The sequence below is a fragment of the Marmota flaviventris genome, chromosome 10, assembly GCF_047511675.1.
Source record: "Marmota flaviventris isolate mMarFla1 chromosome 10, mMarFla1.hap1, whole genome shotgun sequence".
NCBI lineage: Eukaryota > Metazoa > Chordata > Mammalia > Rodentia > Sciuridae > Marmota > Marmota flaviventris.
In genome coordinates, this window is record NC_092507.1 from 112,693,252 (window position 1) to 112,710,972 (window position 17,721).

The window sequence follows — 17,721 nt, forward strand, 5'->3', positions numbered from 1 at the left end:
TGAGAATGACAAAGACCATGACAAATGGTTTTACAAATGGTAATTTATTCTACAAGTTTTTATAAATTTTCCAGTTTCCAACAGTTGGAACTGAGGTTCCATAAGTATTTATATAAAAATAAATAAATAAAAGCTATTGTGTCCATCTACAATTTTTAAAATATTAAAAAATAAAGGTATTTTTTAACACATACGTATTCTCTTCTACTCGCTGCTAATCATCCATCCTGCTGGCTTAAAGTGTGATATCCATATTATGGATTATACACAACCTCAAAGTCTACCCCAAAAAGAGTTCCATTGTGGATTACCAGCAATGTGTTAAAATAAATATCACACAATCATTAGCCTTAAGATTTTTCAGGAAAAACCACTAAGTGTCAGTGTTCAGATTTGCTAATGTCAAAAGTTAAACAACTCAGGATCCAAAATGAACAAGTCATTGCATATAGGGGAAGGAAAGGAAATGACATGAGTGTTTCAGACCTTAATCATGAGTCAGATCATAAATTATCAAGTTTTTCTAACTATAATAATTGCTCCCTCCATAGTTAAGTTTTGTGACATCATCAAAAACTTGTAACAATTTCTTTTTAAATGTAAAATGATTTAATAGACTACTTTGCTAGTTTCTTTATATGAGAAAAAATTCTAAGACTATTTATAAATAAATTTAATTAGAAACAGTTCTATCAACTTTTATATTTTTAAAACTCATTGCCATTATTAAAAACCACCTCCATTTTCAAGATTTGGAAAACTTTTGATTCTCAAGGAACACTTTAAATATTATTCTATTTTTGTAAATCTGGTTTTAGATCCATATGCTCTTTCATTTTTCTTTGTAGTACTACTTCAAATAAACTATCAAAAATTGTTCTTCAACTTTCTCCATGCTTTGTTTTAAACAGAAAAACATTAATACAGATGAAGAACAAACACTGACTTATTTATTTTCCTTCAGAACATTAGTCAAGGATAAAACAGCTCTATTCTTACATTTACATGTATGTAAACCAATCATAATAGTCTCTTTATCTAACACTCTACCTTTATAGTGCTCCTGTCTTTAAAACAGACACATAAATCCTCAGTTCTCTTCCCTTTAATTATATCTAGGCTATCTCTTCTTCCTTTAAGGGTCAAATTTACCAAACTCTCCATCTAATTTCTCTCCTGTTCTCTTCTGTCTTTAGTTGGGATTCTGTTCTGATTACTCTACCATAAATGTGATCTCAAGTCACCAATGATTTCTATGTTTTCAAAAATCAAATGGGATTTTTCATTTCTCATTCTCAGAGAGCTCTGTAACATCTGATAGTGCTGATCACCTACATTTGAACTCTTCTTCCTTGACTCCACATTTTAAAATAAAATAAACAGGTTGATTTTTTTCCCCTTCTTCCAATTCTCCTTCTATATCTCTAATAATTTCCTCTGTATTTACCTGTTAATTCTTGTTCCTCCCACACTATTTCCTTAAATGGCCTTCGGCTTTGTTTTCCTCAGGGCTTTGTCTTGGTCTCATTCTCATTGAAAAATAAACCCAAAGGAACTCAAAACATGTTTTGAACAGAGCAATGAAATTAAACTCCAAGTTGATGCCTTTAAAAGGTATGACATTTGTATATAAAAGTTTTATATAGGCAATGCAGGGAAATGAAACAGTGGTGCAATACTTATTTTAGATCAAATCTTGGTTCTGCCACTTTCAACCTGTGTCAAAATAGAAAAATTAATGAATTCTGTGCCTCAGTTTCTCCATCTATAAAATGAGAATAATAATTCTACCTGTCTCATAGGAATATTGTAAGGATTAAAGAATGACATATTGTACACTGCATAAATTATTACTAAATTTAAATTACAAAACTTGAAGACAAGAATCAAATCATTAATTCATGAGCCTACCTTGTAATTTGACAACTTTTGTTGTTTTTTGCTATGGCTATTTTTCAAAATGCAATCTAAAAAGGGAGATGAAACAACTACATATGGAAAAATACATTATAAAATAGTACAACTACTAAATAGAGCAAACAAATAATGAACACTTGGGAAACTATCCTGATCTAGATGAATCTGTCCCTCATTCTGAGAATTTTAGTTGTTTATGGATGTTTATTTTATTTATTTGTATGTGGTGCTGAGGATCAAACCCAGTGCCTCAGGCATGCTAGGCAAGTGCTCTACCACCGAGCCACAACCCCAGCCCCTCATTCTGAGAATTTTAAAGACTTCATATTATTCATGAGTTTGCTTTGTTGGAATAAGGCTGGGAAAGGGAGGGGGATGGAGAGAGAATTATTTGTGGGCTGCAGTTGGACAGGAGGAATAATTTCTAATGTTCTATAACACAATAGGATAACTATGTATGACAACAATTAATTTTACATTTCAAAAGAGAGGATTTTGAATATTCCCAGCACAAAGAAACAATAAATGTTTGAAATGATGGATATGTCAATTACCCTGATACAATCATCACACTGTATATGTGTACTGAAATATCACACAATACCTCATATAAACATGTTCAATTGTGTATCAATTAAAATAAATATTTTAAATTATTCTTTGTGTCAATGGCTATTCTATGCAAATTCTAGTTATATAGACTATTGAAAAACCATTTTTCAAACATAAAACTTTTTTTTTATTTTAGCAAGAACCCATAAAAATGTTTTTTTATGTTAGCAAGCAATCTGTCATAGAGCCAAGGAACAAATGACTAAATCCCCTAAAACCACACAACTGTAAATCATATTTAACAAGGAGACTGAGATCAAAAGTTTCTGATCTCAAGGATCTAGCATGCCTCATACAGAATCCATAACAGAATTCACTTACACATAAAAACTACTCTTCTCAATGAGAAGCTCTAAGGAAACAAAAATTAAAATTAGTCTGCTTTGGATAACATACTTCCTTTTTAAGAAACAGCAAAAATATTTCTTTTTCAACACATTGATAATTCGCTACTATTTTGAAAAAACAGAACTTCCAAGGCCTATTTATTCTATTCCTTGTTTTAAAATTAGAAGCTGTATTTAAAATCTTTAGACTGTTAAGTTATTCTTTTAAAAATATTTTTAATTGTTGATGGACCTTTATTTTATTTATTAGTATATGGTGCTGAGAATCAAATCCAATGCCTCACACATGCTAGGCAAGTACTCTACCACTGAGCCACAACCCCAATCCCTAAGTTATTCTTTAGTATTACAAAAATGTAACTTAATGAAGTGCTTAATCTGTATGTAACCAGGTAATTTTAACAAACAGATAATTTGAAGTAAAAACTCCACCAAAGCTGTCTAGCAGATTTGGCAACAAATTTGGTTTTGGAAGGCAAGTATAATTTGCTATTTATATAATCTGTAATATATCTAAAAGCACTAGATATAAAGAAAAAAGACCCTGTATGGGAAGAAAAAAAAATCATTGTATTAACTTAGAATCCCTCAATTGTCCTCATTTTAATGCTTACAGTTTTTATGTCCTTCTATTCAACCTCTTTGCCTCAATTTTCATCTATAAAATAGGACTAGAAATACTTATATAAGTATGTAAGGAACTAATTAGCTTATGCATTGGACAGAGCTTTGTTAACTATTAAGTTTGCATATATTAAAGTTGTCAATAATTATATGTAATGATATACAATAGAAAAAGGATATATAGAGAGAATGTTGCTGATACAATAATTAAGTAAACCTAAGTTAAGTGAATAGACAACCCTATTCTATTTTTTACAACCTGTTTATTAAAAGTTAGAAAAAAAGCCTTCCAAAATAAGTAGTTTTTAATTCCCTCTTCTCTGATAACACTTTTTTAAAAAAATTTGTCTTGCCAAACTCATTTATTCACACTTTTCTCCAGGCAGAATTTGGCTGACACAACATGAAAGTAGAGATTAAAAAATAGCCAAAGATCCACGTGTATGCTTTAAGATGTAAAATCTTAGAAACAAATGATGAAGCTGGATCTTTTTGAAGGAAGTTTATAAATGGACTAATTTCCTTTGGTTACTAGGCAATTCTTCCTGCCTATGAAGATTTTAGACACATACTGTCATGAACATACATGGGTGCACAAATATATATAACAATTGTTTTGTGTATATCATTTATACAGGATATATATAAGTAAACATAAATTTCTTAGAAATAGCATGCATTAGAAAAACATGCCTTTCTGCATGTATTAGGTATTAATCTAGGCATTAATTTAGGAAATATTGTTTTCTATGAGACTTTTTCGGTGGCCAACTATGGGAATAAACCTTTGGCAAACATTCTGAACAAATAACATCACTAGTCAACCTTTTTGCAATTATCAGAGGATTTCCTAGAGTCTGTCCTAAATTTCAAGTTTCTGACTCATGTGGCTTGAATTTATACAGATACTAAACACCACCCACCAAAAAAAAGCAGTGAGGTCTAACAACAATCCCTTTCAAATTGCTCCCATCAAATATTTAAAAATAAGAATGTACCTCCAAGTTCTACCTATTGATGTAGAAGGCTGTCAAAAATTTCACTTAAGTAATTTCTTTAGTTCTCAAGATTAAGAAAAGAAAAAAAGCTGATTCATCCCTGACTAGTGAAACCATAATTGAACAAAAGAGAAGTCATCACTAACTAAACTTTCTGTGGGATTTTGCACTGCTTATGTTACTTGAATCAGCAAAATAGATTCAAATTTCTTTAAACAAAACAATGGGAAAACAGCTTTTAAATGATCATGAAAATCAATGAATTTTCATCATTGTGACTTCTCTCAGCGAAATGTGCTTAAAACAATTCTGAGTGGCAGGTATTGTGCTGAGTGTAAGGGTGCTAATAAAGAAGCATATGACATGCCTGGCACGGTGGCACACACATATAATCCCAGCAGCTCGGGAGGCTGAGACAGGAGGATCGCGAGCTCAAAACCAGCCTCAGCAAAAAGTGAGGCACTAAGCAACTCAGTGAGACCTGTCTCTAAATAAAATACAAAATAGGGCTGGGGATATTGGTCAGTGGTCAAGTGCCCCTGAGTTCAATCCCTGGTATTCACCCCCTGCCACAAAAAAGAAGCAGGACACTTCCCATCTTTAAGAGGCTTAAAAAATAGATAAGAGATGAGCCTTTTAGATGAATTAGGAACCAACAGAAGAAAGAATTTTAAAAATAATACTAATATGGGTTGTGTGGTATAATAAAGTTCATGAAGTATAAGGACCCACCACAGCAGCCCAGAAGAGTGGCCCCAGGCTCTTCCTTCTGCTTAAAGTTGCTAGCTTACAAAGCAAGAGAAACCTTTAACGAAACCAACCCTATTTCCTGGTCACAAATGAATGGAACATGAAGCATGAGCCAAGACTGCCATAGTACTCCTTCATATGAGACAGTGACCACCTTTTTAAGTTTGAATCAGCAACGTGTGAAAAAGACTAAAGTAGAATCGCTGGGCCTGATGTTGAATAAGGAGTTACAACAAGTTATTATTTCAGTTCTCCATGAGGACTTGTGTACCTTCCAGTGTATACAGTGTAAGCACAGAGGGACTATTTGGCTGCTGAGCCAGTCTTCTGTGCTTCTTCAATTTCTACATATCCTATAGTAAGTCCCTATTATTTAAGGTTCTCCTTAGAATCCATACCTATATAAGAAATGCTAATAAATGTTTTGTAAGTGACCAAGAAGGACTGAAATGCTCAAATATGGTATGGTACTATACCTAGAATACATGAAATACCTGGAAAGAGGGAGAAACAAACATCTTTGAGGCAGGCATATATCTACCTGCAGCTCAGTTTCTCCTCTTTTATTATGCAAGTGTTTGAAATAGATGAAAAGATACTTTCAAGTGTTTAGTCTTTATTTATAGGACAGAAAACTTAAAAATAAATAAATAAAAATTTCCAAAAGTAGGCATCAATCTCATTTGAAAAAGAAATATCAAATGAGTAGGGATATATTGGCAAACAGACATTCAGAGCCAACTGAATCAAAGAAAATCCATTCTTTTTGTTGTTGTTGTTGTTATTATTGCATTTTAAATATACGTTTATTTTATTTTTATGCAGTTCTGAGGATCAAACCCAGTCCCTTATACATGGTATGTAAGCACTCTACTAATGAGCCACAATCCCAGTCCAAGAGCCCATTCTTAATAAGAAACAACCCTAGAAAGATTTTTTTTAAATCCTTTCTCTAGATATTGCTACATGAGAAAGAAGCATCTAAGGGTAAAATTAAAATTTTTATTGAAATGATAGACAAACTAATGTATTTCCCCACCTTTCTTCTCAATGTTTTCTTTTTTCCCCTCTCTTGAATCACTTTCTTATCTAACTTTACTTGAGCTTTTCTGAATATTTTTGTTTCATGCTCTTGAAATTATTGTTATATTCTTTAACATCCTCTCCCTCTCTAAAAAGACTGTCATAAAAACACATTAAGAAAAAAATATATTATTTAGCTTTTTTCTTATTCATGTTATCAGTTATGACACGTTCAAAGTGACTTGGAAGTTTGAGAAAAAAGTTATTCTCCATCCCCAGCACTCCAAATCATATTAAATGTTTTAATACATTTAAAAGATAAAGGGAAAAGACAAGTTAGTTAGAGGGAAACAAGTTATGAATACTAAGGTAGAGGTAAAAACACTTAAAAAAAATCGAAAGAACAGAAAACTTTTTGGGCCTTTGTCAAAATGTCTGGGTATATAAGCATTCTTTCTTGCTGACCTATACCAGGAGCTCAGTAGTTATCCAAGAGTGTGTCTACATTAGAGAAATAATGTCAGCAGCTCAACTGTAATGAGATTAAAGGGTACAGGAATGTCGGGCATGAGTGAGTGTAAGTTTGGGAGAGACTTTGTTTATTAAATAATGGTACAGTGAACAGTCAATGGCTACTTCTACTTTTTCCAGTTATTAAAACATTTAAAAATATATATTCAATATAAAAAAATATGGCTTGTTTATTGGCTGTGTTATTAATGTCCAGTTCCTGCAAAGCAGAAACTTGAGGCTTCAGAAGTTCTGCATTTGTGAGTTTCCATTATACTAATTTCTGACAATGAAATTAATAACCTAAGTGGGAGAAAAAGTCTACACCCCCCCTGCACAAGTAATGCCACTTGCATTTTAGGAAAGTATTTTAGAAAAGACCAAGAATGACAAGAGCAAAAAGAACAACAAGAGCAAAAAGAACAATCTAGGTATTTAAGAACCAAATTCCTGTCTCATGACATAATTTAAAGTCATCACAATAAAATTAAATCCCTTTCTCCTACAGTTAAGAAAAAATGCAAGACTATTGTTTAGTAACTCTGCTATCTGGGTCTATACTTACTTTTTCTTTAACATAAAATGCTAAAAAGTGATAAATAACCAATTAGTAAAGGAAAAATCTAAACAAAATGTTGAGACAGTCTCAACAGTCTGCCTGAACATCAAAGGGTAGGAGTGGAAATCATTAATTTTCTAACAGTACTTTTCACAGTAAACTAATGAGAAACAGCTTTTCCTACATGCTGGAAAGCGCAACTTGTCTATTTGAAAAAAAAAAAAAAAAAAAGAACTCTGAAGGGATGGGAGGGAAAGGGAGATGGCACAGGAAAGAAGGTGGAATGAAATAGACATCATTATCCTAAGTATATGTATGAAGATTCTAATGGTGTGAATATACTTTGTATACAACCAGAGATATGAAAAATTGTGTCTGTATGTGTAATATGAATTGTAATGCATTCTACTGTCATATATAGCAAATTAGAATAAAAAATTATTTAAAAAGAACTCTGCGCATCTTCTTTTATAAAAATATTTTTTCTACTAAGAAATATTTTATATCTATTTTTATCCCTATTTTTATATCTATTAAATATAAAAATATTTTTATATCTATTAAAATAACTTTTTTTCTTCCCCAGAAAAATGCTACTAACCATGACTTCAATCCATGGTTTCACAACTGTTATTTCTTATACACATTATACTGCTTTCATCAACTAATAAAGTGTCCTGAACTATTAAACAATGAAAGAAAACTATTTGACTACTTGAGTGTTAAAAATATTATTCCGTAGTAACCTCCATAACATACATTTTAATGCATTTGTTTTAACATCCATCCGTCTCCACATAGTGGTAGACACCTTTTTTAAAAGTATATTCCCTCCCCATTTTAAACAATTATATCAATAGTAAATACTCATCAGTCAATACAGTTGAAGTCTTGCTGAAACCCTGTTCTTAGCTGCCCTCTTGCTGCTAAAAAGGAACTTTAGAAATACACAAACTGTCTGAGTGAATAAGGTGAACATAAGGAATCCAATCAAAAGGCAAAGATCATGAGATTCCATGTCTAAAGAATTCCAGATATCTTAGGATATCTGAATAATAACTAAAAATATATAAAACATTTTATCTCCCTAATCTACAAATGCCAAAATTTTTTGCCCTAAAATTCTGAGCTGCTAGATATTTATAGTTTAGGAAAAGAATTACTAGTAACTGAGAATTTTAGTAATAGTGAGTAGCAACAATAATCAGAGAATCAATTATTTATTTCTATTGTTAGTATAAACTTACTTCTAGCCATATACATCCCCTCATATTCTTTTTTTTTTTTTTTTTAAAAAGACAAAAAAAAAAAAAGGAAGGAAGGCTTAGGTTATAAACCATTGAGGAATTCCAAGTCACTTATATATTTCTGGTTTAACATACAGCACTCTATAGAGATATTCACATGGCACCTCTATGAAGAATATATTGTCATTTTGTAGGAAAGGTAAATGGAATGTAAATAGCTATACATTTGTTTCCATTTAGTCTTACATCTGTAAAATGCAGCCATGCTAGTATAAACATTTACATTTGCATAACCTGAATGATTATCTAATGTATTCTTCACCAACAAAGTAAATACTGAAGAGAAGAAAGAGGAATAAAGATTCCCTAGAACACAGATCTAAACATTCCACAATATGTTAATGAGTCCATGATTCATCTTTAATTCATCTAAAACCTACATTCATCTTAAATTCCTCAATAACCAAATGGAAATTGGCTTTAAAAGCCTAAATATGAAATGTTTATGCTTTTACTTTTCCTTTGGTTATAAACATAGTATGGTTATAGGGATAATTGAGAATAAAAATAAATACATAGCTTATATTTTCTAAATATACAGTCATAGTCTAATTCCATGTGTGCCTTCATGATGCTAAACAGCTCAAAGTCAAGTATATATATAGCACTAAGAGTATTCCACTCACATATTTATTCTATATTGATTGCTTCCTATCTCTCACATCTTTCTATCTCCAACAATATTCAGCCCAATGTCTTATACACAGTAAGTACTTACAAATATTTGCATATTTTTTCAAAATGAACTTACCCTTCGAAAGGACACAACATAAAATGTATCTCCCCTTCTGCGGATGGCTTCAAAGAAGTCTTGATAACTTCTGGGTGAAGCATAGTACACTTGTAGCTCATTCCCTGAGTTCCTACTAAAGTAAGAAAAAGGTAGAGTGTTAACAAGTAAAAAATGTCTAATCCTCCCCAAAATACTTTCTACTCTTAAGTCTATGTCTGAATTATAAGAGTCTTTTCAACAAAAAAATCAGTAGCATTATAGAAATCATTTTTATTTTTTTACTTCTTAAAAATTATTTTAAATTGATACATAAAAATTACACATATTTCCGGGGCACCATGTGATGTTTTGATACATGTGTACGTTGTTATAATGTTCAAACCAGAGTAAGCATACTTATCACCTCAAACATTTATCATTTCATTATGGTAAAGGCATTCAAAATACTCTATTCTAAAATCATGGCAAGGTAAATGGATGGAGTTGGAGAATATAATGCTAAGTGAAATAAGCCAATCCCCCAAAACCAAAGGCTGAATATGATATGAGGGTGCTGACTCATAATGACCATGGGGCGGGAAGCATGGGAGGAATGGAGTAATTTTATAGTTAGGGCAAAGGGTAGGGAGGGGAAAAGAGGGGTGTGATGGAATAGGAATGATGATGGAATGAGTTAGACATCTTTACCCTAAGTTAATGGATGAAGACATGAATGGTGTGAAAATACTTTGTGTATAATCCGTGACTTGAAAAATTGTGCTCTATATGTGTAATATGAAATTAACTGCATTCTGCCATCATGTATAACAAATTAGAATAAATAAATAATTTTTTAAAAATACTCTATTCTAACGTTTTTGAAATATACAGCACATAATCATTAGCTATGGTCACTCTTCTACACACCAGAATACCAAAACTTATTTCTCTTATCTAACTGTGACTTAGTACCCATTGATCAACCTTTCCCCATCTATCCTGTCCTCCTGTTCTCCCCAGCATCAGGTAATCACCATTCTATTCCCAACTTCCATGGGATCAGTTTTCAGATTCCATATATGAACAAGATCAATGCAGTATTTGTTCTTTCTGTGCCTGAATAATGTTCCCCAGTTCCAGTCATGTTGTCACAAATAACAGGATTTCCTTTTCATAGATGAATAATATCCCATTATGTATACAGACCATATTTTCTTCATTTATTCATTACGTACAATTAGCTTGTTTCCATTTTTTCACTATTGTGAAAAGGGCTGCAATAAACATGCAAGTGCAGATGTTTGGTAGTGACTTTTTTTTTTTAAAGAGAGAGAGAGAATTTTTTAATATTTATTTTTTTAGTTTTCGGCGGACACAAAATCTTTGTTTGTATGTGGTGCTGAGGATTGAACCCAGCAGCACGCATGCCAGGCGAGTGAGCTACCGCTTGAGCCACATCCCCAGCCCTGGTAGTAACTTTTAAAGTAACATTTTGAAAAACCCCAAATTAGGATATTTATAAGGTCCAGTTCTAAAATTCTCATTTCTGAATCAAGGTTCTAAAATATAACATATGGTCAAATATACTGTAAAACATGAAATTTTTTTTAAATTATCAAAACCAAAGATTTCTCCATAAGTTTGTATGATTTAAAAAATTTTATAATGAAAATTAAGTCTGAAGAAATGTTATTTTTCACCATTCTGTCAAATATACGAAGGTGATCTTGCCTATAAGGCTACATCAAAAATGAAAAGAATCTAGGTTTAGAAACAAATACACCTGGTTTTGAATTCTTGGTCTACTTGCGTGGACATTCTTCAGGGTATGGATCTCTCTGAGTAACCCCAGTTTCCTCATGAATAAAATGAATATAACCACAGAAGCCTTGGAGGATTTTTAATGGAGTCAGAGATGTCATCTATGTAAATGACCAAGCATGAGTCCTGTTCTATAGGAGTCATTCCACAAGTGCTAGCTACTGACATGAAAAGCACCATATAGGCACCTTGATAATTTAATGAACAAACTTTAATAATACCTCAAACTATATCATATGTGAAAAGATATACTCAAATGATACTAAGTAGTTCTTAATAATATTTTTAGTCTTTAGTGTTGAACACAATAAACCAACATCCAGAAGAATGAATGGGACCCTATAATGCTTCATTCTTCTCCAAAGAGAAAAACTTTTATTATCAATCAAATATTATTAACTTAAGAGAGAAAAAGATTGACCTAAATGGAAACTATAAATGAGCTATAAGTTCTTCCTTTGAGGGGCTGGGGTGATGGCTCAGTGGTAGAGCACTTGCCTACCATGTGTGAGGCACTGGGTTTGATTCTCAGCACCACATATAAATAAATAAAGTTCTATCAACAACTTAAAAATTTTTTTTTTAAAAAAGATCTTCCTTTGAAACAACTGCATTTGCTCATTAGACAGTGCTTGATTACAGTATTTTGGATATACAGACAATTCTTGTTATTTCTGGTAGATGTGCTCTAAAGAGTCACCACTAACAATGAATTAGTGAATCCTAAGACAAATAAATACAGGATTGGGTTCATGTAAGCCTCTGAAAGATGATTATATTTTGGTCGTTCAATATGTAACCTCATTTTATGCATGTTTTTGTTTAAGGACACTTTCTTTAATAAACATTGAACTTACAGCCAAAAGCATGGTAGCTCATGCCTGAATAAAACTTTACAATACCTTGGACCTGTCATGGGCTTAGGTACACTAGACAGCACCTCAGCAATATGCTTGGGGCCCTTTTAAATAGGACAATTGCCAATAAAAGGTATAAAAATATGAAAAACATGACACTAAATGAACTACGAAAAGGACCTTGTATATACTAAATAGTGAAACAAGAAGGTAAAAGGTTGTCTGATTTAACCTTACCTTAGAATATCTATGCATGTTTCAAAATGCTGTATTATTTGGGGGTTACAAATAACTTTTATTTTCATTTATTTATATTTTGGTATCAAGGATTGAACCCAGGGGTGCTTAACCAGTAAGCCACATTTTTACATTTGATTTAGAGACAAGGTCTTGCTGGTTGCTTAGGGCTTCACTGAGTAGCACAGGGCCTTGCTAAATTGTTAAGGCCAGCTTTGAAATCTTGATCTCTAGCGTCAGCCTCCTGAGTTGCTGGGATTACAGGTGTGTGCCATTGTGTCCAGCTACAAATAAATTTTAGCAATTAAGCAAATATAGAATCCATAAGTAAGATGATCCATGAATGAGAATGGACTGTAACTCATTAAAAATATTTTTAACTAATGAAAAAATACTATGCCATGGTGAAAGACGCTTAATTTCATTTTGTTGCATATGGATTTCCAGTTTTCCCAGCACAATTTGTTGAAGAGACTATCTTTCCTCCGGTATTTGCTTTTGGTGCCTTTGTCCAGTATGAGATAACTGTATTTATGTGGGTTTGATTCTGTGTCCTGTATTCTGTACCAATGGTCTACAAATCTATTTTGGTGCCAATACAATGCCATTTTTGTTATTATTGTTCTGTAGTATAGTTGCTTTTACTATTTCTATGAGAAGTGTCATTGGGATTTTGATTGGGATTGCATTAAATCTGTATAGTGCTTTTGGTAGTATGATCATTTTGACAATATTAATTCTGTCTGTCCAAGAACAAGGGAGATCTTTCGATCTTCTAAGGACTTCATTAATTTCTTTCTTTAGCATTCTGTAGTTTGTAGAGGTCCAAGGACCTAGGAATTAGACCACAGACCTTGTGCCTAATAAAAGAAAAAATAGGCCCAAATCTTCATCATGTCACATTAGTCCCCAACTTCCTTAGTAAGACTCCTAGCACAAGAAATAAAATCAAGAAACAATAAATGGGATGGATTAGTGAAGACACTCCTAGGTATAGTACTTTCTTTGAATTGTTTCAAAATCTTAAGTACTATTGTGTAGTGAAAAGGGAATTTTATGTCAAATGCTAGGGTATGAATTCTGGTTCTGGCACTTGGTTCTATGACAATGAAAAATTACAAAAAAAAAATTAATGACTTGCCCAGTTTTTTCATATATAAAATATACTTCAAATTATTATATGGATTTAAAGATAAAAATGAATAAAGCATCCAGCAAGACATCTGCATAGAACAGTGAAAAACAATATTCCCCTCCCTTAGGCTTATGAAATAGAGGCAAATCAAGGAGAGGGGAACTATGAGTTTTTAAGATTTTCAGTAAAATTACAAATGAACAGCATTCTGACTAAATCTGCATTTAAGGGACTGAGGAGAGATTATCCTTAGAAATTATCTGACTTTACTCAGAAGTAGTATTTTTTTAGAAGTAGTATATTTTATATGAATTAATATGAAAGGCACAGATTAAGACAAATTAAGGTAAAAAAGAATTATGAATTTCAACTTTACTAAAACACAAGCTATTTTAAATTCCCTGGCCAAAAGCTTCTTCATACTTTCTTACCTGATACTAGTGGTTTCTGTGTATTGGACAGCCATCAACTGAGAATTTGAGCCCTGTTCTAGAGCACCCTGAAAGAGAAAAATAAAAAAAAAAAAAGGTCTAATGCCACATAGTGAAATTATATGATGCTATTCCTATGCTGTCTTATTCTATCTTTATATGTACTAAAGAATTCATATTGGTTTTTCTATGGATGTTGTGACAAATTAAGCTCATGTAATTAAACATCAGCATAAAAATCCAAACCCTTTAGCTCACAGTCTCACAGAGATGTGTCTCTTAGAGATTAAGACACTCAAAACATTTACCCATATAGAGTTTAAAGAAAAAGAACAGAAGTTTAGACCAAGCACAGGTTTTATGAACAAGCTATACAAGTATTACTGGACACATCACAACTTAAATTTATCTAAAATAATTATGTTTATCAATGAAAAGTTCCTAAGCAGTATGAAAAATCCAAAATGAAACTAGATCCCCATTGTTTACTTAAACACAAATATATTCATGCCAATACATTTATGGACTATTTGTAATTAAAGAGATCTCACTGATGACTCACTTGGCAAGAAACCAGTTTAATCTGGAACCATCAGTAGTCCACACATACTACACTAGAAACCTTTCTTTAACATGCATGCGTCTGTGACCTTGTTATAATTCCTGGCAGTTTTGTAAGCTGATCTTCAGAAGAGTTTGGTAAAGGTATCAGAATTCAAAGACATATTACTATTATTACACTATAAAGTGACCCTACTGCTACCCAATCAGTGGCTTAAATAATTGTTTAATTATACATCTCCTGGCATTTGTTTATTTTTGTGCCTTCTATTTCTCAATTTTTTGTTCTTTGTTTTTCTTTTCCTATCTTCTTTTCATTAAACTAGTTCAATTCCATTTATATTTCTTGTATTGGCTTTTTAGCTGTCTAGTAGGACTCCACTATCCATGATTTTGCTAACCATTGTTCCAGTATCCATGGTTAACTGTGGTCAAAAATGTTAAAGGGAATATTCCAGAAAAAAATAATCCATATATTTTAAATTCTGTGCTATTCTGAGCAGTGTTATAAAATCTCAAGCCTTCCAGCTCCATCCTACCCTGGACATATATCATCACTTTATCCAGCATATCCATGCTGTATTCACTATTTATCTGTTTCACTTAGTAGTCATCTCAGTTATCAGATCAACTTGTCATGGTATTACAGTATGTCTTGTGTTCAGGTAACCTTTATTTTACCTAATAATGGCCTAAAAGCACAAGAGTAGTGATGCTGGCAATTTTGTTACAGTATATTTTTACAATTGTTCTATTTTAATGTTAGTTATTGTATTTTGTCTCTTATTGTGCCTAATTTATAAATTAACCTTTATTAGAGCTAAGGATGTATAGGGAAAAAATAGTACATACATAGTACTATCCACTTTAAGTTAATCACAATGTACCTTGAAATAGTATTTGAACAATATAAAATTCTAGCAGTATAATTCTTTTTGAAAAAAAATCCTTTATTAGTGTGTTATAGTTATACATACTAGTGGGGTTAATTTGGACATATTCATAAATGCTTATAATATAGTTTGCTCCACTGCAGACCCCTGCTTAGCAGTATAATTCTATTTACCCATTCATCTTTGTATTCTTTTATTAAATATTAACCTCACAACCATTTTTCCTTTTGCTTTAAAAAGACAATACTCTTTTAAAAACATTTAAACATACGAAGCACACAGATTTTTTAAGCCTGCTTTTTATTACTTATTCTTGTATCCTTCCTTCCTCTATGTGTTATCATTTTTCTTAGTCTAAAAAACTTTGGGAATGTCTGACAGTTTGGGTTTTCTGAATACCAATTTTCTCAGCTTTTTGCCTATCTGAAAATATCTTTATTTTGCCTTCATTTTGAAAGATATTTTCATTAATTTGTCCCTGCACCTTTTCTAACAACTCATATTCTAGTAAGAGGGTAAGATTATGAGAGAGGATGTGTCAAATCAAAGACATAATATTTAAAAGCAACAGAAATTTCAAATAAATGTCAATTTGCCAGAGTTGCAAAATATTTTATAAGACTTTTGACTCCTTGTGGCATTTGAAAGAGGTAATATGGAGGAAAAAGAAAGTTGAAATAAAAAAAGAAGATAAAAGAAGAGCAATTTCAGGCTCTCTACCCTATGGAAGAGAATCAAAGGAATTTTTACATGTTTTAGAATCGACAACAGTACAAGCAGAATGATCTTTCTCTTCCTCTAATGGAGAACTTCTTTTGCTTGGATAAATATAGATTCATTCTTGCCATTCCTTTTTTGGTAATACCTAAGATTCCTACAATTCTGACCATGATCTAAGCCCCCTACAGTAAGATATGCACCCAAAATAGAGAAAGAGACAAGACTTTAAGTTACAAATCTTCTCTAAATGAACAAAGACTATAAAACTAAAATAAAATTATTTTTCTTGTGTTGGAATTCCTTTAAGATTAAAGAAAAAACCCTTCCACAGTAAATACGTTATTTTTTAATCTAATGAACAGGATAATATGACAAATTGTATCTAAAGATAAGACAAAACAAAACAAACAAAAAACCCTCATTAAGGCCAAGAATTTGAATCTAATTTTTCATACAGAACACTATAGCAGCTATGTGGGATTATCTATTGCAATTACCTATTTTTGCCTTCCCCTGTATTGCAAAAGATGGAAGTCTAAAAACCACATTACCTAAACTCTTTTGTCAGCAGGGTTCTGGATATAACTTAGGTTCTGACAATAAAATGTGCCTTGTTCCAGACTTAGAAAGCAAAATAAAATTCATTTTTTCTCTAGCCATGATAGCAGCTGATGTGTAAGACTTAGCAGACAAGAGTTTTGCAGTACCAAACTCTGCAGTCTAATGCCAGTAAGCAGGATGGGGGCTATGAGGTACTCACGGCATATACTGATCGCCCCGTAGCCTCTAAAAGTACTAACAACCAATACAATTGCCATAGTAGGAGAAAAAAAGTTATTGGAGAGGGCCAGAGAAGCACATAGTAGAATCATAATAGATTATCTATGCACATACTAGATAATAGATCATCTAAGCACATACTTGATAATCATAGAATCTCAGAAAGTCAGAGTTTGAGTTCACCAACATGAATGCTCACATTATTGATGAAAACAGTTCTATAATGGCAAAAATCTATGTCTCAATATAATTTTAATATGCTTTTGAACAAATCACATGCTGCTTACAGTTAAGTCTCCAAAAAAATCAAATAGTTAAGATGTTTCCATTAGCCTATAAATATGCAAACCTGGTGTCATATCTTCCATCTAAAAATAAACCCTCTTTCTTGATTCCTGTAGCTACTCTATTTCTCTATTCACACTTATGGAGATAATCCTAAAATACTCTTTTCCATTTTCTCATATCGTATCATTTCCCACAAAGGCCTCGAAGTAAGGCCTTTATCATCACAACTATAATGAAACAACTTTCATCAATCAAGTTTTAATGGTTGATTTTAATGATAATTTCTTAGTCATCATCTTAACATTTCTTGACCTCTGTGATGATTAATCATATATCTCTTCTTAAGACACTCTTTGCTTGGGGTTTGGGGTACCACAATCCTGCATTTTCTCCTATCTTATTGGTCAGTCACTCATCTTCTCAATTGCTAGTTCTTCTTTCTCTTTCAGCCTCTAATGTTGGTGTTGGCCCAGGGCTCAATGCCTCACTCTCTCTTTTTTTCCTTTTTAGTTTCTTACACTCCTGTCTCCAGTTCCTCTTTCCCCAATCTTGTTATCAATAATGGCATCTCTGTTCAACTAGTACTTAACACGTAGGAATTTCCATTAATTCCTTTTTATTTTACAGCAACAATTTCTA

General features: G+C 32.2%; 1 protein-coding gene across 2 annotated transcripts in view; it reads right to left on the reverse strand.

Annotated features, from left to right (window-relative positions):
• The window catches only part of Atf6 (activating transcription factor 6), a 241,778-nt gene that overhangs the window by 106,191 nt on the left and 117,866 nt on the right, over positions 1–17,721 (reverse strand). For both annotated transcript variants that reach the window (XM_027922484.2, XM_071618244.1), the window contains 2 exons: positions 13,841–13,908; positions 9,399–9,513 (listed from right to left, as the gene is read on the reverse strand). In XM_027922484.2, coding sequence (XP_027778285.1) covers positions 9,399–9,513; positions 13,841–13,908 — 183 coding nt within the window. The remainder of the gene's footprint in view (positions 1–9,398; positions 9,514–13,840; positions 13,909–17,721) is intronic.